The 25,555-nt window shown below is 40.2% G+C and overlaps 1 protein-coding gene across 6 annotated transcripts in view; it reads right to left on the bottom strand.

Moving 5' to 3' along the window:
- The window catches only part of ERAP1 (endoplasmic reticulum aminopeptidase 1), a 46,747-nt gene that overhangs the window by 20,273 nt on the left and 919 nt on the right, over window positions 1-25,555 (bottom strand). For 3 of the 6 annotated variants that reach the window (XM_089492864.1, XM_089492856.1, XM_089492839.1), the window contains 15 exons: window positions 20,642-21,196; window positions 19,040-19,178; window positions 17,736-17,870; window positions 16,316-16,436; window positions 14,521-14,675; window positions 13,559-13,672; window positions 10,386-10,517; window positions 8,891-9,022; window positions 8,659-8,742; window positions 7,729-7,886; window positions 5,366-5,445; window positions 4,912-5,095; window positions 3,454-3,610; window positions 773-957; window positions 343-504 (listed from right to left, as the gene is read on the bottom strand). In XM_089492864.1, the coding sequence (XP_089348990.1) occupies window positions 343-504; window positions 773-957; window positions 3,454-3,610; window positions 4,912-5,095; window positions 5,366-5,445; window positions 7,729-7,886; window positions 8,659-8,742; window positions 8,891-9,022; window positions 10,386-10,517; window positions 13,559-13,672; window positions 14,521-14,675; window positions 16,316-16,436; window positions 17,736-17,870; window positions 19,040-19,178; window positions 20,642-21,189 (2,486 nt within the window). In that variant the 5' untranslated portion in view covers window positions 21,190-21,196. Of the gene's footprint in view, window positions 1-342; window positions 505-772; window positions 958-3,453; window positions 3,611-4,911; window positions 5,096-5,365; window positions 5,446-7,728; window positions 7,887-8,658; window positions 8,743-8,890; window positions 9,023-10,385; window positions 10,518-13,558; window positions 13,673-14,520; window positions 14,676-16,315; window positions 16,437-17,735; window positions 17,871-19,039; window positions 19,179-20,641; window positions 21,197-22,481; window positions 22,539-23,893; window positions 24,388-25,322; window positions 25,469-25,555 lie in introns of those variants that run through there. The other 3 variants (XM_089492862.1, XM_089492863.1, XM_089492848.1) reach the window with 3 other exon arrangements.

The raw sequence follows: 25,555 nt of genomic DNA, 5'->3' as shown, positions 1-25,555 counted from the left end.
ACCCAGTAGATATTTTGTTGGATTTTTTATCAATCCAAATCTGTCAATGTTTGTGTATTTACATGATGGTAACAGCAAATAATTCTACTAGTTCTCCAGAGCATTGGTGTTCAAAATTTCCATTTCACCTGCAATCTCACCATCTTATTTCCAACTGATTTATCTAGCATTATTTGCACATATATTTTACAAAACTATCTGATGCATCTCATGGACAACATATTAGTGGGTTATAACCCCAAATTCCACTTACATATAGTTAAAGTTCCACACATTAAATCTGTAGTGAAAAAAATAACTGACATTCTTCAGTTTTTCTTTAACATACTGCTCCGTACTTACCACTGCAGCTTTTCTTTATTTTGACTGAGACTAAGAACAGCTTCAATCACATTCTTTTCAGTACTGAACTCAGGCAGCTGGTATTTGCTGAAAAGGAAGTCCCAGCCCTCATCTGTCTGTGTTCCAACAGCATATACTGCAAACTTGATATCACTGGGTAACCTGGAACAAATTGGGCTTCAAGTTACATTCTGATGAATATCTTAAATTTTGTTTTTAAAAAATTATGGATGCAGCTGCAAACTACTACCCCCTTCAAGACATCAACACTGTGGATCTACTGGGAAGGTAATGTTCAAATCATTCTCCCCCATTTCACAGCTACGTAACAACTGGGGTCACAGCATCTGTGGAATAACATTGTGTGCTTTTATCCTGTAAAGATTAAGAATGCTATACAGTACTAACATGCTAAAAGTGAAACACTTACTTTAGAGTTCCATTGGATGTCTTCCATTTCATAAAATATTCTTTTGCTTTGTTCACACATGGTTGGTACTTGCGCACACAAGCAAACATAAGAAGGGTGCTCCGAAGTATTCGCTCTGACATTGTGCCTTCATCATCCCAAGACTGTGCATCAATCATGTTTTTAAACAGATTGACTATGTATCCCTAGATTGAATTCATAAAGAAACAAATCACAACAAAGAGCATTGCAAGAGGTCTCAGAGAAAGTGTTAAATCAGGTCAGAACATGTATTCCTATATTTCAAGGAAGAAAGATAGTTAATAATCAAACTGAAATAGCACATTACAGCAGCAAGTGTTTTCAATAACCATAGTATTTGAATGCAGAAACTGTCCTGCAGAAGAATCCACCTTGACTACTACAGTTCTGACTGAAGTAAAACTTATGCAATCACATACTGTAAGACCTCTGGCTTTATTGCATTTCCATACCTACATATCAGAGGTGTAATAATTACCTCACTGTAATCTACACAAAGGGCAACACTTTGTGTGTATGTGTCCCCCACCCCAATAATGAAAAGGGTTCCACCTCTCAACATATTCAAAGCTTCTAACCACACAGTTTTAGCCTACAGTAAAGTTGTCTCTCTGGATTCATGGCTTTGGGATTCCAGATCTGATTATTCGCGAGTCCCTAGCTGTGTGTGCGTGCACTCCTCCCTCTCTATCCCTCCCAGGCTTTTTCCCTGTGAGTGAGGGAAAAGCCGAGGATGGAGGGAACAGTCAAGAGGGTGCACACACACAGCAAGGGACTAGAGAATAATTAAGCTTCCTCAAGCCTTGGGACTAAAGGAGGAAGCAGCCAGTGCGTCCTTCTTCCTTTGCTCCCAAGGCTTGAGAGAGGTCCAGGGATCTCTCAAACCTTGGGACTGAAGGAGGAAGCGGCCATCGTGCTTTCCTTCCGTTGTTCCCAAGGTTAAACAGAGGCCCAGGGATCTCTCTCAAATCTAGGAACTGAAGGAGGAAGTGACCAGCACGCGCTGCGCTGCCCTTCTAGCACCTCAAACAGCTTGCTAGAACTGTTTTGAAGTTTCAGAAGACAAACACACACGCACGCACTAGTCCCCCCTCCCAATTATTTGTGAATTTTTTGGATTTGTGAGGGTTCTCTGCTCCTAACCCTCATGAATCTGGAGGGAAGATTAGCTTTCTTTCTTTGCCTTGAAAAAATGAGAAAAGATAGGTTTTGAAGCAAGAACTACAACCACATACCCCATACTATTCTTGAGTCCTGTTGTCATGGTCAGTTCATCTCAAAAATAAATTTATAAATAGACAGAACCTAGTAGAGCAGGTGGAAAAACACATACATTCCCCACCCCCACACAAAAGTCTTCTATTCATAGCAATAGAAAGATTGTGTGTGCACTTGACCATGGTGTTTCATGTACAAGTTAGCTGTTACTTTAGCCTGAATACTATTCTAAAACACATTTAATTTCGTATTCTGTAAGCTCTTTACACGACGTGTTAGGACAAAGTTTTATTATACCTGTCAGCCTGCTGTGATTGGAAACTTACCAGATGAACTTCACTAAGAGTAAGGTTTATATTTACAAAATACCATGGGTGACAAGGAATGTATAAAAACCTGGTAGGAAATGGCAACTGGCAGAACTTGTCTTAAGGGCTGAGTGTGCGTGAAAACAACACTGCCTTAGAGAAACAGGATCTTCTGCTGACCTCTCTTCATCCACTTCATATAGTTACATTGCTATATGACAGGATTTCATTATATTAAATCATTGTGCATCCAGAGCAGCCAGCCCAAAAAGCCTACTTCCAGGCATCATGTTCTAATGATGTTGGGAAGCCAGCTTGAAGCCACTTGGCTGCTCATGATGCTCTGGCCGTACCGCATTTACATGCCGCATGCCACCAGAACGTAATAAAGTCTCCATGGGGCTGCAGCAAGGCTGGCAAAGCTGGCTTTTCCCTGGCCAAAAAAGAAGTTGATCTACTCCTTTTTCAGCCAGCCCCAATCTGTCTTCAGAAGGGGTGGCTTTAAGCCGCCCCTCAGGGCTGTCTGTTCCAGCCCATGATTTAAAAGAACCAGCTATTTGTAATATATTGTTTCAATGATTTTATTAATGTTGGCTTGGTCATACAAAGGATTTTCACTGGTGGAGAGAAAGAAATTATTTCTTTATTTCCCCCTGAAACCTCTTATGCCTATGAACATGTGCCCCAGAGCCTTGATATCCTCAGAAGACAACACTGGATCCCTCCTTTCCCTCAGCTAACACCACTAAATTCAGTTCCATGAACTGAAGGGTATCTTTTGGTCACAGAAGGGAAATTCTGGATTTATCCCTGTGTGTCTATGTGTAGTAAAATCCACCGACTGCTAAATTTCTGGTCAATTTCAATAAGATTTTCTGACTGCTTTGTACAGTTCCCCTCCTTGCTATGTGCTTATGTTGTATTCCTAATCACTTCCGTTGGAACCTGCCTATTAAGTGGCTCTACATATTGTCTACTCCACTTATTATATAATGATGCTTCAATCTTTTCTGATTGTTGTTTTAATTCTACAATGGGCAACAGCTAAATTTATAAGTTTCTGGCACCAAAGCTATACATGTGAGTGAATAGCCTGCAGGTACCATTGCTATCTGGACTCCTCCTCTAAATTACCTTTAACTGATGTTCAGTCTTACTCATATCCCTCTTCTCCAGCAGTTTGTACAAAGGTATCAGTTCATCCAATCCTTGAAGCACAGGAATATTTTCACATTCATATTTTAGGTATAATGTCAGATCAAGAGCTTTGGTAATACACAGCTTTCCAGCACTGTGGGGAACAGGAAACATAAGTCATATAAAAATGTTTTAAGTGACTGAAATATTACTATATAAATAATTTTCTAATTAATAATACATGTTTAAAATGTACTTTCAATCAATGTTTATGTTGCTCATAAAATATAAATTATTGTAACATACTGCCCAATGTGGAGGGGGCAACACACCACATCAACAGGTGTATATTTATTGATGTCATTCTAAACAAAAAGTAAAATTAGGATATGACATCAAGCTACAAGCTTCTTGCAATGCCTATGCTAAATATCATGAGGGCAATTTCTAAGGTGGGGTGGGCAACTGTATGGGGGCCAGGGGATTATTCTCTGTACTCTCCCCCCCCCCATGTGCCATTCTCCCCCAGCAAGACAAAATACCTTCATTTCTTTCTGCAGCCCCTGTCAAAATGGTAATTAGAAGTAACACCACATCCCTTCCTGCTGCCATTTTGAGAGGGACCACAGAGAAAAATGCAGGTATTTGAGGGTAATATGGAGCTCAGGGGTGCTTATGGGGATGTGATTATATTTGATATTTTCAGGGAGGCTTTCTGCATGGTATGTGTGCAAAAATTGCCCCAAATCATTCCAAATTTATTTTAAAAATTGGTAGGGAGATTCATGAAGTCTTGGAGTTGAATGTGGCCACAGGCTGCACTTTCCCCTCCCTTTTTCGGGGGAAAGCCTTCTGGCTTAACAGAAACACAACTAAGATCAAATATTATACAGTTGGTTCTTTGTATCCAAGAGGGCTCTGTTTAGACCTCAGACCCCATGGATAGCAAAATCTTTAGGACCTTAAGTCCTGTTGTTTCCAATAGCCAATGTGCATGCAACTGTATCAGCATAGCTGTGTGCACATGGCACTATTGGAGAGAACATGATGGGGCCATCTGAGGATGATCCAATCCATGGACTGCAAGCTCTTGGAAGAAGAGAGCTGACTGAACTAGTAAATGCTGAACTAGAATCTGCAAAGGGCTGCCGCAAGTAGTAATAGAAATCTTTAAAGGAATAATGCTAGTCCACAGTGGGTTACTTTTACTAGAAAGAAGAAACAGTATTTAATTCTGAGGTATGCTGAGATCTGAAGCTCCTAGCTCTTCTCTCTCTATTTATCTATTTGCAGTTCTTTATCCACTCTTAGTGAAGTAATGTCCCTGGAGCAGCTCTGGATCTCACTGTTTGCTGTATTATAAGGCCATGTTTCTTATCTGGCACTCGTACCAAAAAACAATCAAGTCTGCTTGCTTAACAAAAAGTCATATAGCTTGTATTCATAATCCCTTACCTCACTAGCTGGAATGCACCATTGATGAGGCTGGCTCTATCATTACTGCTCAGTGCTTTATGGTTTTCTCTTAGAAGACGAATCAGAGCATCCCATCCATCAACACCATAGTCCACAATATAATAACCATTCATTCCAACATTAAATTTTATCCATTCCACCTGCTCTGGGAGGATGATATCATCTAAAAACAAAACATATTACAGGACATCCCCACATCATTCTAGACATCAGCATCTCGAGTTTATTTATATTGGGCACAAAAAACAGCCAGCCAACTAATTGTCAAGCATCATTACAGACTTATCTTTAACACTTGTGGATAAGAGCTTGTATTTGTTTCTAATGTCTGAACCCTTCCTACTTCTTAAATCATTTGATAATAACATTGTTAGATATTTTATTGTTTGAAAAATTGCTGTCAGCCTTACCATCTGTATTGGACCACACATACCTGTTCTTGTTGCCAGTAAAAACCTTTGGACAACATCAGATTTACTGGTGACATATGTTAATGGAATGTACCACAGATTCCTATAACAAAATAAAAACTGTCAGTTAAGAAACACAGTTGGATGATTAATTTTAATCATAAGCATGAACATCATAGTGGGCTACTGAATGGCAGAAATAATTTAGTCATGAAGTGTAACAGGACAATTGTAACTCAAAAACTGCTCTAGCTAGGGAGTGGGGCTACAAGCTTCTCTTGCCAGCAGAAACACTGTGGTTGATCTCAATTATCTGCTGGCAAAGCAATCTACCAGCCTAGCTATTCTACTGGGTAGATTTGCAGCAGAAGAGCCTAAGTAGGTGGAGTAGTAGGATTAAAGTTACTCCAGATCCCAACTTTTGCCAATCCAAGGACAGCCACAATACTAATGTTTGGTTACGTTTTGTTACTGTTTTTCCTATTTATATATTCTTGTATGCCTTTATAGAATCATAGAGTTTCAAGAGACTGCAAGGGCCATCCAGTCCAACACCCTGCCATGCAGGAAATCTAAATCAAAGCATCCCCGACAAATGGTCATCCAGCCTCTGCTTAAAGACCTCCAAGGAAGTAGATTCCACTACACTCCAAGGAAGTTTGTTCCACTGTCGAACAGCCCTTACTGTCAGGAAGTTCCTCCTAATGTTGAGATGGAATCTCTTTTCCTGTAGCTTGCATCCATTGCATTGGGTCCTAGTCTCTGGAGCAGCAGAAAACAAACTTGTTCCCTCCTCAAGATGACATCCCTTCAAATATTTAAACAGGGCTATCATATCACCTCTTAACCTTCTCTTCTCCAGGCTAAACATCCCCAGCTCCCTAAGTTGTTCCTCATAGGACATGATTTCCAGACACTTCACCATTTTGGTTGCCCTCCTTTGGACACACTCCAGTTTCTCAACATCCTTTTTAAATTGTGGTGCCCAGAACTGGACACAGTATTCCAGGTGGGGCGTGACCAGAGCAGAATACAGTGGGACTATTACTTCCCTTGATCTAGACACCATACAGTACTTCTATTGATGTAGCCTAAAATCGCATTGGCCTTGTTAGCTGCCACATCACACTGCTGACTCATGTTCAATTTGTGGTCTACTTGGACTCCCAGAACCCTTTCACACATAGTTTCATTCAGCCAGGTGTCACCCATCCTATATCTGTTCATTTCATTTTTCCGCCCTAAGTGCAGTACCTTACATTTCTCTTGTGTTGAATTTCATTTTGTCAGCTTTGGCCCAGCTTTCTAGTCTATTCAGGTCATTTTGAATTTTGTTCCTGTCCTCTGGAGTATTAGTTATTCCTCCTAATTTGGTGTAATCTGCAAATTTGATAAGTATACCCCCAATTCTGTCATCCAAGTCATTGATAAAGATGTTGAACAGCACTGGGCCCAGGACAAAGTCCTGTGGGACCCCACTGGTCACTTCTCTCCAGGATGAAAAGGAGCCATTGTTGAGCACCCTTTGGGTTCGGCCGGTCAACCAATTACAAATCCATGTAACAGTTACATTGTCTAGCCCACCTTTCACTAGCTTGTTTGCAAGAATGTCATGGGGAACACTGTCAAAAGCCTTACTGAAATCAAGATATACTATATCCACAGCATTCCCTTCATCTAACAAGGTGGTAATTTTATCAAAAAAAGAGATTAGATTTGTCTGGCATGACTTCTTTCTCCGAAACCCATGTTGACTTTTTGTGGTTATGGCATTGCTTTCTAGATGTTCACAGACTCTCTGTTTAATGATCTGCTCTAGAATCTTTCCTGGTATTGATGTCAGACTAACTGGACGATAATTGTTGGGATCCTCTTTTTTCCCTTTTTTTGAAGATGCGGACAACGTTTGCCCTCCTCCAGTCTGCTGGCACTTCTCCTGTTCTCCAGGAGTTCTCAAAGATTATTGCCAATGGTTCCAATATTACATTTGCCAGTTCTTTTAATACCCTTGGATGTAGTTCATCTGGTCCTGGAGATCAGCTTTCCGAAAGTCTAGAATGCGTGTCTGACTATGCCTGGCTTCTCCTTTCCATTGTATAACAAACTCCAGGAGTACATGATCACTCCCACCTAAGGATCCCACCACTTGTACTCCATTAATTTTAAGTTATTTATGATTTCTGGTGACCTGAAGGTGACCATATCACAGGGTTTTCTTGTTAAGATTTGTTCAGAGGGGTTTGCCATTGCCTTCCTATGAGAGTGTGACTAATCTAAGGTCTCTCAGGGATTTTCATGGCTGAGTGGGAATTTGAACCCTTGTCTCTCAGAGTCCTAGCCCTAGTAGGGTGAAAAATGTGAACATCACTTGCTCCTTTGGTATTACCCTTTTGGTGAAGAAAAATTAGAGCTCTTCATATAGTGTTCTTGCTTCAGATGAACATTCCTTCCTTTTGTTGTAATGGTGACTAATGGATATCCTTTTTGCAGGGTCCAAGTGTTCATCATTGCCTTTACATCATGGAAATCACTTTTTGTCCAATGCTACAAATAAGGGTCAAAAATACCAAAGAAAATATATAAATACTGTTCGACAATTGACAGTCAAGATATAAAACCCACACATTTACTATACTTGTGTGATCTTCCACAATCACAGACAGAATAATTTCTATTGAGGTATATAGCAAGGGAACGTTTGAGAAACACTTTATGTATTACAGCCTCCCAAAACAGTTAATGATATCACAAATACATTCTGGAGTTCCTTTTTACTTTGCCCACCTAACCATGTCTAGAGTAAAGCTAGGGGGAAATGATACTATATCCCTTGCCCTCTAAATTTTAGTTTTAAAATATTCTGAACAATAGCATGATTTGGAGAAAATTGGAAAGCATATTTTGCTTCTGCAAACCATGACCTCAAGAATATCCTCTCCTTTAGCTCTTTGCACCTGCAAAATAACTGAGGGAAGCATCCAGTTAAATGCCAGTATAAGGTGTCTTACAGTGATTGCAGTACACAGTCTGAAACATGAGACCCATTTCCCTTTGCAGTACAGTACAGCATGCTGGTGTACATGTGTTAACTCATAAAGGGACTATTTTTTCCTCTCAGCCATGCTTGTTGTGAAAGGTTTTTGTTGACCTTACATCAGTGACAGATTCCCTGCTATTTTAGGGCTCAAAAATGTATTCAGAGTTGATTCCCAGCTATCAAAAGCAAAGTGATGCCCAACCTTACTAATGAAAAACATTTCTCACACTTTGGAAAGATGTTTATAGAATACAAACATGGAATAAAACAGAAGCTTACAGAACTTGAGATTGTTTCCTTGCTTCTGGAACAAACCCCAGCATTTTGTTCTTGACCTTCAACAGCAGCATCCATAGGACAAACCTAGGACATTCATAGGACAACAATAAACCCAATTACTTAACTTCACAACATGAGCAACCAATGCTGATCAAAATAACTGTATTGGTTGGTAACACTTTTTAATACAATTGCTGACTTGGCAGTTTGTAAGGAAATAAGAAATACTTGCATTTGACAAACTGTTCCATAGATCTTTGTTTTTTGTATTTTGATAACTGAATCGCAACAAGTATTTTACAAGTCCAGCCTTAAACACCTCTGGACTGAGATAATGCTGTAACATATTAAGAATACAAGCTCCCTGAAAAGAAAGAAATGAAACAATACAGTTTATGAAATTGCTTTTTAAAAATCTTATTAATCACAAGTCTTAATCAAAAAGATGTAATTGCTCTCTGATCTAACTAGAGCACTTCTAAACTTTGCTTTCTCATCTTTAGGTTGTGCCATTCATCTAAGCCTTTTTTGTTCATACATATTAAATAGCATTCTTTATATATGGAATAGCCCCCCTCCCCCCAAAAAATATGCCCCAAATTTGCATGATCCACCTGAATGGTATCATAGAATCATAGAATCATAGAATCGTAGAGTTGGAAGAGACCACTGGGGCCATCCAGTCCAACCCCCTGCCATGCAGGAAATCCAAATCAAAGCATCCCCGACAGATGGTAAGTGCTGCCAAAATTGCTTCTATCAAGTACTGACTCAGAGTGAAAACCTATGCAACTAACAAGTGCCAGGTTGCTTTTGTTTACATAACTTCTGTGCCCACAATAAAAATACTGTGCACCTTCACAAGGTTCAGTATCTTATGTACATCAAGCAGTAACATCATTAAGTCCATTTCAATCCCTGGTAACACAACAAAATGTGGAAAATTCAAAGGGTGTGTGTATGAATACTGTTGCATTATTTTTTACCCTTACATAGAACACAAGAAACATACAAAATATTCTCTCAATGATAGCAATAAGGCAAAAAATATAGAAATATATATAAATATCCACCACCCCAATGAAAACATGGAGCAAGGAAAATTTGAATTCATAAATATTGTACTAGAATCAAGGAAAGCATACAGAGAGAAACTAAAACAACATTTTAATTTCAAATCTCCACACCAATAATTTAAAATTTTGTGGAATTCAGATATTGAAAATATCAAAATGTATTGATTTTTATGCTCAGATTGAAATTTCAACAAGTGGCATTTTTTATGTTCCTGAATTAATGCCATCCAGACACAAAAGACTAGGATCAGCAGACTCAGAGGAATCTAAATGTTTTCAGAGGTACAAACAACCCTCGAGGAAAAAATATTAAAAATAACTCATCTAAATAATTTTAAAAAACCAAACAAACCACCCTCATTCCCCCCTTCAAAATGCTCCACAAGGATTGAACATGCTGAGTAGCCCATGGAGGAGAATGGCAATGCAAGGAAAGGGGAAGTGAAATGCAGTATGAAATGGGAATAAAATGGAAAAGGGCATGGCTTGTATATTAAACAGAAATATACCACACTTTTTCAGATAATAAAGATTAAGTAATTATGCATATGAGAAATACATAATTTTGGAAGACATTATGATAATATTAAATATTAACTGAAACAACTTTTTTAAACAAAAAATAAAACTCAGTTTCATTCGTTGTTTTACCTTTTCATAGGAAACATTGTCAAACATTTCTAGAATCTGAGATGGGTCTTCAACAGGATTGGATACAGGATGTGAAGAATTTAAAGCATCTATTTCCATGGCTTCAAAATACTTGTTTAAAAAATAATCTTCCTAAGAAAAGAAAACAAAGTTAAAATATTCCTTTAAAAGATTTGAGACTTATTTTTAAATGACTCACTAGAGTACAAAAGGGTTTTAGTTTTGAAATCACTAAAACAGGTATTAATAAATTTACAGTTAATTCTCAGTACAGACATATTTCAGCCTGCTCAGCTTTACAATCTTTGGGGGTGGCGTTTCTCCCCATCCTACTACCCTCACAGGCATGTCTGGAGAGACACTGGAGAGAACATTTTTGGTAGTTGCTCTTACACTAAGACTATGGAACTCCTTCCCTAGGAGGGTGTCAGAACTAGGTGAATTCTCTTCCCATACACAGTCAATCAGCATCTGTGGATGATCAGAAAGCTATTTATTGCTCGAGTCATAGAGGATTAGAAGCTACCAGTAAGAAATCTTTGGACAGAATTGAAGAATCAAAGACACAAACATGTCATAAAAATATTTGAAAGTTATTAGCTTCATCCCATGAAATTGGTGGGCAAGCCATTATTATATTGTTCTCAAAACAATAGCCACTTTGGTTGCATTTTCTGCTTCCCCAGGAAGGCTTGACTTAGTTATGTTAATTGCTATCCTTATAATGAAGTCCTTGTAGCCTTTGAAACTGGAAAGGGAAAAAAAAAAAAAACTACACCACATTCCTTTACTGGGCCTAATTATTTCAAGCTCTCTCTGACGCTGTCTCAACCTACGCAGTTAACAATTTGTTTTAAACATAAAATAGCACATATTTGACTACTTATGCAATTATCAATTAAACCCAGACCCCATACTCTATCTATACCTGTGATGGCGAACCTATGGCACGTGTGTCATGGGCAGCATATGACGCCATTTTGCCAGGCACAGGCCAGAGAAGAGGAGGAATAGGCACACGCATACTCATTTCTCCTCCTCCCTGTTTTTCCTGGCCTCCAGCTGTCCCTTCAACACAGCTGGAAGCCAGAAAATGGTGCTGGGGAGAAGGAGCCAGTGGCATGCACCTCTGGTTCCTCCTCCCAGCCCTCTCCCGGCCTTCAGCTGCCTCTCTGAGACATCTGGAAGCCAGGAAAAGGGTAGAGCAGAGGTAGGCAACCTGCGGCCCGTGGGCCGGATGCGGCCCGGCGAGGCCTTGCGACCGGCCCCAGCCTGGTCCTGCCGCCGATTGCCGCCGGGGCCTTTGGGGGGCAATTGTCTATAGAAGCCTCAGAAACATGCATTTATATTAACATTTTTTAAAAAATCAGCAAATTTTTTCGCGTGTCCTCCATTTTTTAAAAAAAGTATCTTCCATTTGAAAAGTTTGTCCTACATTTGTCCTGGTTTATTTATATATTTAATTTTTCTTTAAAAAAAAAATTAATTATTTATTTTTTGGCTTCGGCCCCCCAGTTGTCTGAGGGACAGCAACCCGGCCCCCGGCTCAAAAAGATTGCCTACCCCTGGGGTAGAGGGAGGAGAAGCCACTGGCGCACGCCAGTGGATCCTCCCCAGAGACCTTTGCTGGTCCCCAGATGTCTCTGGAGGGACAGCTGGGGACAGGGAAGGGTCCATGGGGGGAGGACAGGGTGCATGCCCAGTCCTCCCCACTTACCTTTCCCAACCCACCAGTTGGCTCCAGAGAGCCACTTGGGGGGCAGGAAATGTCCCTGGGGAAGAGGGGTGGGTGCGTGCCCAGTCCTCTTCCTCCCCACTAATCTTTCCTGACTCTCAGCTGCCTCTCAGAGACTGCTGGAGGCCGGAGGAAGGGCAAAAGGCTTCTAGCTATCTCTCAGAAACAGCTGGGGGCTGGGGAAAGGGTGGGGGGAAAAGTCCCACCCCAGAAGGGATGCCTCCTGGGATGGAAGTCCCACCCTGGCACGCAGATCTAAAAAGGTTCACCATCACTGCTCTATACCATATCAAACAATAGGAATAACATGTCATAACAATACATGTACAGTGCACCCGCATCATATGCGGGCAACTTTTATGCGTCTTTCAGTTTACGCTGAAAACCGTGTGACAGAAGTTGTAATGGTATGCGTGCCATGCCACGCATCATGCACAAGCCCCATTATTTTCAATGGAGTTCGAGCATACACACTACTTGCCTTACATGGAAAGGTCCGGAACGGATCCCCGTGTAAGGCAAGGGCTCACTGTATAATATCATACATCGTCTCCATGATCAAAATAGGATTCCCCATGGGGGCTATATCATGACAGAATTAACTCAATCCTGACAAGTTGATTTGACTGCCCACAGATCTCCAGGGCCCATATTATTTCATGGCAGCACAGGCACACAGACATATCAGCAACAGCACTATTGAATAATATGGGGCATGACTGTCTGTGTTTTTTTCCATTTGAGGAGCCCCCAGAAGTGAACCCCACAGATGGGAAGGATTCACTGTATTTTTTAACTCTGGCAAGAAAATGAAACCAAAGACAAGGTGCAAGGATACGATATGCCTTGTTCTGCCTTCAAATGTTTTTATAGAACTACAAGTGTACCTTGGACCACTTTTGGTAGGATTGGTCCTGGAAGCATAAAATTGGCCCCTCAGTTCTTAAAGCTTACCCACCCCAATCTAAAATATCTCAAAGCATGGTAGACTATATGAATCTATTGCTTAAGTCCATGACAGCATTCTGAGACACAGAATGTTCAGATTTCCATTGAAAACATCCCTATATCCAACATCCCCACTCCAAAAAAAAGAAAAATGGAGGTCAGGCAGAAGGAAGATACTTGCTTAAGTGCCTTACAATTACAGTACATCCTTTGGAGAGACCTTGGACAAGTATCCTACTACTGCTCAGTCAGATGACTTCAGCAAGTGATTGTATTAATTCTTTCTCTATGCTCCATTTCTCTTAGAGAATGAGGATACACCATAACATTTTCTTGGAAGTTCCACTTATTGCCCATTAAATTACAATAATTTCCATGGTCTTCAACTAGCAACAAAAACTTTTTAAGAACTGACTTATAGTGTGTGTGTGTGTGTGTGTGTGTGTGTGTGTGTTCTTTTCTTCTTTAAAAAAAGAAAATAAATACTTACAACTTTTAGTTCTGGGTGGGTTACACTGACTGAGATAAATTCCATAAATTTTGCAAATCCTTCATTGAGCCAAAGATCATCCCACCATTCCATGGTAACCAGGTTTCCAAACCACTGTAAAAATAACATTTCTTAGGATATTGGCTAAATTTTCCTAAGTTTTTATTTTATTGTCAAAATGCTATGGTTGTACTTTGAATGGGGAAAATCCCAAACATCCTCTCTTTCCAGCTCTATCAATCTACATAAAAACATTCACTTTCCAGCTCTATCAATCTACATAAAAATTTCTGCAGTGGTAGTACAAACACTGGAGACCTATATACACAAATTGTATAGAATGGACAGAAGCTTTTAACCAGACAGGATAAATTGTGAACAAACTCTCTTATTACCAATTTTAAAAGACGGTGAGCCAGACAAGTATTTTTAATTCCAGTAGAAGAGATACAGATATGCACTTTTTAGTGATGTTGAAAACATTGGGACAGACTTGTTCTAGACTTATTAGCCTTAATCTTATTGCACAAGAAAAGAAAGCAGAAACAGCACCAGAATTTTTAAACACTATGATAGAAATGGTAATTTATGCATTGCCAAATCCCAAAATCTCCCTCTCCCTCAATTTGCAGAGTGGCTAAGCACTTGAAAAAGTTGTCTGTGATTTGGGAGATGGGCTAAATAATTACCTGGCTTTCTACAAAATTCTGTACAAAATGACATTATTTTTTAAAAGAACAAAAACATACATTAACATTCAAAACATTAATCAGCATTTAAAGCATTTACAATCAGAGGCTGAAGGCACAATTCTCAAAATGAACAGAACAGTCAATCAAGAAAAGTCTGAGTGAGGCAGGTTTTAATATATTCTTCTGGCTTCTGAGACACTTGGCTGCCGAAAGATAAAATGCATCCTGCTTCTTTATATTGTAAACAGAGAAATATCAACCATAACTTACCTGGTGAGCAAGCTCATGGGCTACAGTCAAAGTAATTCCAAGTTTACTTGATACTGGGGATTTTTCAGGATCATATAACAAAGCAGATTCCCTGTATGTAGTCAATCCCCAATTTTCCATTGCACCAGACTGAAAATCAGGAATAGCTGCTAGGTCTGCAAGGAAATGGTTTCCAATCATATTGTTTTTTGCTTTTTACTTTATTGTTAATGCACAAGTGTGAATTAAAAACAAGCATATAAAGTCAGTTTATTCCAGGAGTTGGCAAAGTGCACCCCTTCAACCATTTTTTTTTGCCCTCAGTGTCCCAACAATTTTTTTAAATAACATCAGTTTGCTGCTAAAATACATAAACAATTTCAGAGACTCATGGGTAAGTATAGAAACGGTAGTGCACATTTAATGGAGAGCAGTACCGCTGAGATAGATGATACCTACATGTGGGTATAAGATTTCTGCCTGTAGTTCTTGATCCAGCAAAGCAATGTATTTACAGAAGTTTATTTCATATACTGATGCCCTAACTGTGAGCTACTTATATAGAGAACTTCCCTGCTTTTCTTTATAGTGTGCCCTTGATAGTGTGCTGAGGTTTAATTTCAGGCCCTCCCATGGATACCAAATTCTGTGGATGCTCAAGTCCTATTATATACAGTGGCATAGTAAAATGGTATTCCTTATATAAAATGGCAAAATCAAGGTTTGCATTTTAGAATTTATATTATTGAAAATATTTTCAAGCTATGGATATTTGAATCCATGGATAAAAAATTTGTAGATATGGAGGGCTGACTGTACTTATGCTTGAAGAAGACCTTTGTGTAAACTTAACTCACTGTGTGCAGGCTGTTGCTGTCTGTTCACTCATTAACACAGGTCAAATTGACCCCCAGGTTCCTGTGGAGAAACTCCACAGGAAAACCTGGCAGATTAGACACCCCCATACATTCCTTACCTTACTGCCCCATTGTTGCTACTGAAAAGACCCCTGTTGCCATGACTGATGTAGAAATGATGCGCCTGGCCCTATGGGTGCAGCCAGGCACCCTGTTTCCATATCAGATGTGGTGATGGGTCTTTTCAATAGCAAAAATGGGAGAGTAAGGAAAGGGGTGTGTGGCAGTGCCAGGTCCATGGTGTGGAGACAGGCGGACATTTGGGCGGGATACAAACCGCCATATAGTATGCCTTCTATACGTACTAGGGTTAGGAAGGTGTGGTGCTTCCGCACCCCCCTAACCCTAGTACATATAGAATACGTACAACATGGCGGCGCCCCTTCCACATGAGGGCTGCCATGTTTACGTACTGGACGCGCCGAAATGGAGCTTCTTTTTTGCTCCGCGTGGGAGCCGCGCGGTTTGGCTGCTGCGGCTCCCTCGCGGAGCAAATGGCGCCGGCGGGAGACCGCCGCAAAGCGGCGGTCTATATCCCGCCATAAACACCTACCCATCCTCACTCCAGTCCAAGGACCAATCTGGTTTAGCACCTGGGACGGGAAAGCACAGACTGACCCCGGGCTTTCCTGGCCTGTCTGCTCAGGGCTGTTGTGAAGCAACGTCTCAAATGACAATAAATATTTAGAAATACATGATGATAGAAAAGAATTCTAGACATTAAGAACCAGTTAACTGTACATATACTATACTTGCTATTCAAAAGAGCAGCATTTGGGGGTTACTTTTGGAAATAACTGCCATGGGATTTTAAAGTCAAAATTGTGATCTAGTTTAGAAAATTATATTATTTGATTAATGTATTTATTTTTCTTAAAGTATCTCAGAAGAATAAGTACCTTGTTTAGGTAAAGGATATGGAATACTAAAATATTCCTCATAGAAGTCTAAGAGCTTCACTGCTGCATCCAAGGCATAATCTGCTTGGTTGATTTTGTGTGGTACACTATAAACTGAAATCTAGAAAGAAAGAAAAAAATACAGGTCAATTGTGATTGTAACTGTAGGAAGATGTTGATGTGGGAAACCAGCACCTTTCCAGGATCAGAGCAGCTTACAAATTGTGAATTAGACATTTCCCTGCCCTCAGGCTTACAATCCAAAAGGACAAAACACAAATTAAGATAAACCAACAAACACTGCAGAAGTAAAATAAAGGGGGGGGGGGGGATATACTTGAAAAAGAAAAGATGAAGTAAAACTAGGACGGATTATAAGTGACTTGCTTGTGCTGGAGACAGGATTGAAAAATTGACTTTATTTATTACCTTTAGGTACGTTTGCATAGGACAATGAATAATGCATGTTTAAATCATTAATGTATCTGAAAGTTAACACCTGGATTCAGCCCATGGTCAAAAATACAGGAAACAAATAAAATTTACTTCCAGCCACTAAGTGGATCCAGAAATGGTAACTACGAGCCTGTACAGACAGGTCAAAATAAAGCTGCTTCGGGTCACTTTGATGCATGTGTCCTAAGAGGCCAGAAGCCGCATCAAACCCACACTTCAGTACTAAGGACTGGAGCGCAGCTTTGGCGCAGCTTCTGGTCTCTTAAGATGTGTGTGTCATTTAAACAGCATACCTCCAAAGTGACCCGAAGCAGCTTGATTTTGGCCTGTCTGTACGGGGCCTACATGAAATCAGTGTGACTTAATTAAGTCATAACTAATACTGAGTATATGTTCTACTCAAAGCAAGACAATGAAGCACTGTTGCTGATACACTATTGTACACAATCTCTCAAATAAAATACATATCTTAATATCTTTAGGATTACCATGGCAAATCTAACATTTTGCTTTGGGAATTATTTTTAAATTCTATAATCATTTTGACACAGTGGTTTAGTGCTTAACACTCTGACTGTGATGATTGCAAGGTTGGCAGATTGGCAGGTTGAGACCCAAACACCACATGATGGAATGATCTCTCATCACTAGTCCCAGTTTCTGCCAACTTGGCAGTTTGAAAGCTTATAAAAATGCAAGTAGATAAATAGGTACCACTTTGGCGGGAAGGTAACTGTATTTCATGTGCCTTGGCATTCAGTCAGGCTACTCACATGACCACGGAGACATTTTTGACAATGCTGGTTTCCTTGGCTTAATAACAGAGATGAGCACTGCCCCCTACAATTGGACATGACTAGACAATCATGTCAAAGGGGAAACCTTTACCTTTAAAAATTTTAAAACTCAAAATGCCATTTATTATTTTTAATATCAATATGCAACATGAAAAATGATGCTTTACCTTAATTCCCCGGGTGGTCATCTTGGAAACTGATTTAAAATCCGAGATAATAAAGGCCACAAGATAAGTGCTCATCTTTACACTGGTCTGAAAGTGGTCTTCAATGAGCCCTTCCTTGAGGTTTACAGATTTCACCTAAAAATTTTAAAAATGCCATTACAATTCACGTCTAGCTTTTAAATATGTTTATTGCTTTTTATACAGAGATATGCTTTACCACATTCATGGGGGTTAAAGTGCTATGTCTTCATTTTAACACTTGCAAACTTGTATCTAACCAAAGATAATGAACACTATGGCTGAGCAGATGAGCCAAATAAAACAGTTTCCAACCACTCTGAAGGTGGAGCGTTTAGATGACACATGCCTCCAAAGCAAGCAGAAACCAGGCTGAAGCTGTGCGGCAGAATTAAAAACTGGAGCAAACAGAACCTGAGACAGCTCAGCTTACCATGGAAGTTGTGTATCTTTGCATATTGCACATGTGACAGTGTGTCACATCAAAGGGGTAGCCATGCAATGGGATGGCATCTGGGCAGGCAGTGGGAGGGGTCCCTAGCAATGTGTTTGTGTGACACTGTGCATGCATGGTGGAGAGGGAAACAAAAAAATTACCTAACAGTGCACCTGATGCTGTGTTGGGCACATTCGACCTGTCTTGGGAGTGGGCTGTGTCGGCAGCAGGGTTTTGACCCCCTTTGGGGAAAAACAGGTTCCAGCTGCTTTTTCTTTCCCATCTGCTCAGGCCCACTACATCCTTAAATATGTCTACCAGAAGAACTCCTACTGACTTCAATGGTACTTATTCCCAAGGCCTATAGGTAACATATCAGAAGGCAATTGCTCCCTACTGTTAATGCTACTAAGAATTCATAACCTGTCTGACATTTTTTAAGATGTTAGTGCATTGGTTTTGATACTTTGCTTTCTTTTCTTATATGAGCACCAAAGATGTACAGTGGAGCCTCCGCATACGCGGTCTTTTTATAGGCGGCTTTGAGCATAGGCGCTCAAAGCCGCCAGCGCGCGTGGGGCGGAAGGGGCGGCGTGTCCCATTCAATTGAATGGGAGCGCGCACCCGTTGCGCCTCGCGCGCCGCCGCACCGCCACACACGAGTCCCATTGGAAACAATGGGGCTCGAGCATAGGCAGATTCTTTTATATGCAGAGGGATCCGGAACGGATCCCCCACGTATAATAAGGTTCCACTGTATACAGTAAGTGCATAAGTATCAGTATATTTTCTTCCCTTTATTTTCTCTTTCTCAATTAGACAATTCAAAACATAGAAATTATACACATACTAAAGGCATATTAGATAGTGCAAGGTGTCTGGATTCTCTCTGGATCTTAACAGAAAATTTAGCTTTGAATGCAGGTTCATCAAAGCAAGGGAAAGCCATACGAGCAGCTGTTGGTTCAAACTGTGTTGATGCAAGCACCCTGGAATTAAGAAAAACAATATATTTACACTAGTAATTCACACTTGTCACACATTTACACTAATCATACATTTACACTGTATGAGAAGCACAATGTTTACTAATAAACATTTCACTTGATGAAAGGCAATTAAAATCACTTTGTATTTATTCATTGGAAAAATTTATTGACAATGCAATGCTTTCCATATTTTCTTGGAAATAAGTCTCACACTGTGCTTAATGCAGACTGTCCATAGGATTGCAGCTTTAGTTTTAGGTGTTAATTCAAGGTGCCTTTTCTAGGATGTCTATCTTGAAAAACTGCTCCAATAAAAAGATAAAGGCGCCCTACTGGTACTAGGACAGTTTGCTTGTTCAGATGTAGCAGAAAATACATCTTTGCATGAGGCCAATATAAAAAAAGAAATGTAACAGGTCACAGTGCTACACAGATTTTCATAAACCATTGGACTTATCATCTGTTGTGCAATAGAGACAATGGCTCCTGCATGGTACATTTTCTTAGGGCAACACTGGGGCTATTACATTTACATTCTGGGAAAGAATTGTTTGAACCTTTAAAGCCTTACTATGCAATGCAGAAATAATCTGGTTTGACACCACTTTAACGGCCCTCGCTCAATGATATGGAATTCTGGGAATTGTAGTTGATTGTGGCACTGCCGCTTTACTGAACGTTACACCTTCTTTATGCAAAACACATGCTCTGCTATTGTTCTCTGTGTTGTGAAATGGTTCTATGAAGAGAGACTTAGGTAGCTGGATAGGTTTAGCCTGGAGAAGAGACAGTTAAGAGATGATATGATAGCCCTGTTTAGGTATTTGAACAGGTGTCATATTGATGATGGAGCAAACTTGTTTTTTGCAGCTCCAGAGAGACCAAAACATGCTGGTGCAGCATACTAGGCAGATGCAGAATGCAGAAATGGCCCTCACCCTCTCGACAATTACCCACTTCTTTTAAACTAGTATTGTAAATTTCATTTTTCACTTTGTTTTTTCATGTATAGCTCCCAGAGCTCCAATTTATAAGGTACAACATATAAGTTCTCCCCCTCTCTCTTCTCTCTGGCTACCAACAATAAAACACATCTATAAATCTGAATCTTTTCTCAAAAATAGGAAGGCCATCCAAATAGCATTCATCATTTATTTCTAAAATTGTCATTTGATTAAAATGAGGTGGTTCTTTTGCTACATTATCCAGATTCAACTGGGGTGGGGGAAGTACATTTATAGCTTAATATATGAAAACTTTTTTTAAATCACAAAAGGTGAATGGGAAAGCTCAATCTCAGTCTTTTATGAAGAGGATTTAAAAGCCAAGAAAACAGATTTCATAAACAGACATGAAATAAGAGGATCTGAGAGATTCATACAAATCTAAATGGAAAAATATCCAATAATAACAACAAATAAGGGTCACGTCTCAGACATTACTCTGCAAGAGGATGAACTTACCTTACTTCCCCTTCTGGAGTTCTGTATGTGCTTTTATAGAAACCATGAAAACTGTCAGACAAATTTGCAGAATACTCAATACTAATATTGTAGTTTCCAAGTTGCATTGGTTCAGCTACAACAAGTGCAATCTGCTCAAACGGTGGGTATTCTAAAATTGTCACTGCTTTACTGGTATTGATGCTTTCTTTGGCTTCCTGAATAACAGCTTTGGTGATCTGGAGGTATTTGCTATGCAAGATGACTGAACTGGTTTGTTGGGTAACATTAATCTCTATTTTGACTAATCCAGTAAATGTTAGACTGGTGAGATTTGGATGAATAAGAAGATCATAATGAACTGGAAGGACATGCTTGGGAAGTCTCGTTTTGTTCCAAGGAAATGGACTGCTTCCATCTCCAGCAAGTGAATATGGTGTTTCATTATGGTGATCAGAGCCTAATATAGAGACAATGTTTAAAATGCTTAGCAAGAATATCTTCGTCATCTGAGTAAATGTCTGATCTCGAAACCAGTGTGAGTGCCAAGTTCTTTTGGGATCCACCATGCCAAATCTAATAAAGGAAAAAATTGAAAATTAATTGTGCTGACAATGACATGTGTTATCTGCAAGGCTTTAACATCTGAACAAATTTCTGGACTTGCCTCCCCCCCCCCCCCCACTATTTCTTGTACCTTCTAGCCTCATGAAGAATGTCTGAAAACTCACATTTTTGAAGAAGTCCCTTCTTGTGGTCCATTGCAATCCACCCTCCCCCCAGTGTGCCGGGGTCCAAAACCATAGTTGTGAACATTGTTTTCAATTAGAATGGCACAGGGACCACCACTTTGAGTAGCATTGCCATAGAAGACATGGGATTAGGGTTGCCAGAACAAAAACTGGAGATGCCTCTTGCATCTTTAATGGCTGTGACAAGCAACACCTGCTTTCCCTCTTCTATAGGACCATTAAATGTGCAGGAACCATCTCCAATGCATTTTTGCATACCCCTCCCCCCCCCCCCGAGTATGCTATTATTTTCTGTTCAGTAACCCTATGCATGCAGTCTTGATAACCTCAAGTACAGGGCCGAGGACTCTGGTCATTCAGATGATTTGGACTACAATTCCCACAGCCCCATACTATTGCCACACAGGATAAAACTGATGGGGCTTCTAAGCCCAAACTCTGAAAAGTGCACCTCTGTTCAGAAGTATGAAATAGTATGCACTTTGGACTTAAAAAGTGGGGACTGGGACACTTACACTTTAGGAACATCATTCTAATCTTATTAAAAATATCTCATTTTTTATTGTACAACACTATTCATTATTGTATGGGTTTCTTTTTTGTGTCTATGAGAAGTGTTCACTGGGCTTAAATGTGAGCATGTGTTTTTACTTAAGGGGAGGAAGAAGTGTGTTATCATAACAAAAACAAAGCCTGAAGACGATATGACAGGGGACTATGCCCCAAAGATTCAGAACTAGAAGACAAAAGAGTTATGCTTTACATTTTGAGATCATTTTCATCTGGCTGATTGTATCTTTTAACACAAAAAAAATTCCTGTATATTGTCCCATAAACAACTCAACCAATAGGAATAAAATAAGGAACTGGCCCATGTGAAAGGATTTAGTATCAATAAATCACTAATTTGGACCAGTCAGGACTCTAATTGGAAAGGAAAGGAGGCTCAATAGATGACAACATCGCTGCTATTCCAGCACCAAGTGAAAACACGGTTGCTAGTTTTTGGGCCCATTTGATTTTGTCAAACTCTCACGTGTATACAGGTTTAAATAATTTTAAACTATTCTAATAAGTTTTGTCTTTGTAACATATAACACTGTTTTTACCTTTTTAAAATCATGTTGGTTGCTTACACTGTTTTAAAGTTGGTTCTGATGTGTATTGCCCTAAGGTCTTTAGAGAGAGGGCAGGATGTAAATATTTTCATAAATTTAAAAAAAAATGCCTGGAATTCACGGAGCTAGATACCAAGGCATAACCATCTTAGTTCTGTAGCTACATAGTGTCTCCCAACCCAACTCCCCCATTCCCCACTTATTGGGCAGCAGCTGCTGTGATCAACAGGGTCTGTTCCCATCGATCCAGAAGCAACTGACTGACATTCTGATCCAATCCTGTGAGCAACCTCCTGTGTGACAGCCAGAATCACGGTCCCTGTCACAATTGCACCAGAGATCAGTTCTGCAATGGGACAGTGGAAACATCAGTCAACTGCTTTCTGACTGCTAGGCGAATAGAGCCTCATTGATCATAACGGCTGCTCCTTGGTAAATGGGGACTGGGAGACTTTCCTGGTCCCAATATATCCCCTAAACTAGGCAACATGTAGGGATCGTGAAAACGAACAAGTCACAAAGTAGTTACACATTCGTAACTACCTTAGAGAATTATGGTCCATAAAAATAATTTAATAAATATAAGTGGCTTCTCTGGCCTGCTTCAGCACTGATGGGAGAAACCCAACCTGATTAAATCCTTCTCCTCATATGACTTCTAAACACAGCAAGCATGCTCCATTCATAATAGTTCTCATTTGATTATAACACTCAGAATGCTGTGTGTCTTAAAAGTATCTTTACATGAAATTTCTCATGTATAAGAGCATAACCCACGAAAGCTTGCTTATCAGCCCAACTTTGGCTTGGGCCAAAAAATCTCACTGGGCCATTGAATGAGTTAGGTTCATGCACCCTCCTCCACCGTATCTTTCAGTGGGAGCAGAAGCACATGTCCTGTTGTGCAATACACCCACCACAAAATGTAGATATACGTATGTTTTGGTGAATTCTGCAGAACAACGTGGGCTATTACTCTGTTAAGTATTTTATTTTGTTCTTTCTGCATTTGTTTCCACACACTTCCCTCCCTCTCCCCAGATACGCATAATAATCTGTCCAAGGAGGCAACACTGTGCTAAAGAGGCTTTGTTGTTGTTAACTGTCCTTAAATCCACCCTGACTCACGATGTGGATGTGACATCTCCAAGACCTGCCATCCTTCTCTGTTATGCTTAGGTCCTGCAAACCCAGGCCTGTGACTTCTCTGATTGAGTCTATCCATCTGGCAAATGAACTGCAGCCCTCAAAACCCTTTTACAAAATGAAACCTATCAAATCTTGAAAGGTGCTATGCAACTTATATTTGATGAAACAAACCAAAATGGCTAATCTCCCTTTGACCCTCTCCCTTAACTTTTATTTTCCCATCAATTTTTTATTTCTACTGTCACACCAGTTACCTTGGGTGACTCTGAGTTTTAATTTTCAGTCATCTACTTCTACGTTACACGGGATTTTATTTCTCTACAAGGCATAGGAAGCCATGATCACGTGAAACCTGTCCTCCCGCAATTCTTGAAACAAGTGCACAATTGATATAACCGGCAAATAGCATGGGATAGTACAAACTGGATGGCACAGGTGGGAGTACACAAGAAATAAATCCAGCCAACACTACCGCAGTGCAAACTATGTCTGAGGTACATAGCAGACTGAAGGCAGGCTGCTGTGGCTGCATCAGCACTACAGAATTAATGCAGTTTAACACTGCTTTTAACAGCCATGGTTCAGTGCTATAGAATTGTGGGATCTGTAGTTCTGTGAGATATTTAGCCTTCGCTGTATGTATTTTAATGGTTTTATAGCACTGTATTTTAGCTGTTGGCTTCATGTGTTTTCTTCTTTGTGTTTTGTATTTTATCACGTTGTTCCCCACCTTGAGTCTTGAGGAAAGGCAGGAAAGAAATAAAATGTATTATTATTATTCTCTGTCAGAAAGCTCTGGTGTTGCAGCAAATTAAATCCATAGGATGGAGTCATGACACTTAAAATAGTGTCAAACTTCATTAATTCTGCCGTGTGGCAGCAGCCATCAGGGAACTGCAACTCATTTATTTTTCTGAATTGCATTTTATTCTTTGAACCTGAAGCAGAATTGTTGTAATACTATACAGTCTGATTCTATGTTAACTTTCATGTTTCAAATGCTTTTTTCATTGCACTGGTCTTTTAAATGGTGAGTCCCAATTTCTGGGGGGGGGGGGGGGGGTAGCAGGATACAAATAAAAAAACAATAAATAAATATTGTTGTTGTGGGGATGTACTAAAACAAATGGCAGTACTTTCCCATAGAGAAACCATACTTGAGCATAGAGAATCATTGGAAAAGGCTTGCCTATAGCAAGTATTCTCCAGTTATTTCCTATGGGCAAGTATTCCCCAAAGATCCCCTAGGGCAGTGGTCCCCAAACTGTGTCCTTTAAGAAACTTTGGACTTCAGCTCCCAGAATCCCAGGCTATTGGCCAACATGGCAGAGCCTTCTGGGAGCTGAAGTCTAGTCTCTTAAAGGGCACAGTATGTAGATCATTGCTCTATGGGCAAGTATTCTCTGATGATCCTCGATGCTGGGCAAGTATAGCTCAATATTTCCCTATGGGCAAGTATTCCAAAATGATTCCCAATGGTCAAGCATTCTCCAATGATTTCCTATGGGAAAGAATGGTTTCCCTATGGGCGAGCACTGTACATCCCCTTGCTGTGCGTGCTTTCAATTAGTCACTTCTGACTAATGAAGCCAGCCCTATGACGGGGTTTCCTTGGCAAGCGTTGTTCAGAGGGGTTTGCCACTGCCTCCCCCGCCCCTCTGAGGCTGAGAGAGTGTGACTTGCCCAAGGTCACCCAATTGGCTTTTTAACTGTTTAGCCAAGAATGGAACGTTGTGCTCTGGCCAATTAACGCTCTGGAAAGAAAGAGAAAGCGAGAGCGAGGAGGCGGAGGCTGTTAAGAAACGTTAAGGCACGCGCCAGGGGGAGCATGCGCAGTGCGGCTCCTCCTTGGGTTCGAAACCCACCTCCGTTTCCAGAAATAATCATCTCAACGGCCGATTTGGGGGGAGGGGCGG

Source organism: Sceloporus occidentalis, unplaced genomic scaffold (assembly GCF_023333645.1).
Source record: "Sceloporus occidentalis isolate IW3139 unplaced genomic scaffold, rSceOcc1.0.p SCAF_1, whole genome shotgun sequence".
Classification (NCBI taxonomy): Eukaryota; Metazoa; Chordata; class Lepidosauria; order Squamata; family Phrynosomatidae; genus Sceloporus; species Sceloporus occidentalis.
Note: the sequence above shows the minus strand (reverse complement) of the source record. Positions and strands in the feature narration are given on the sequence as shown.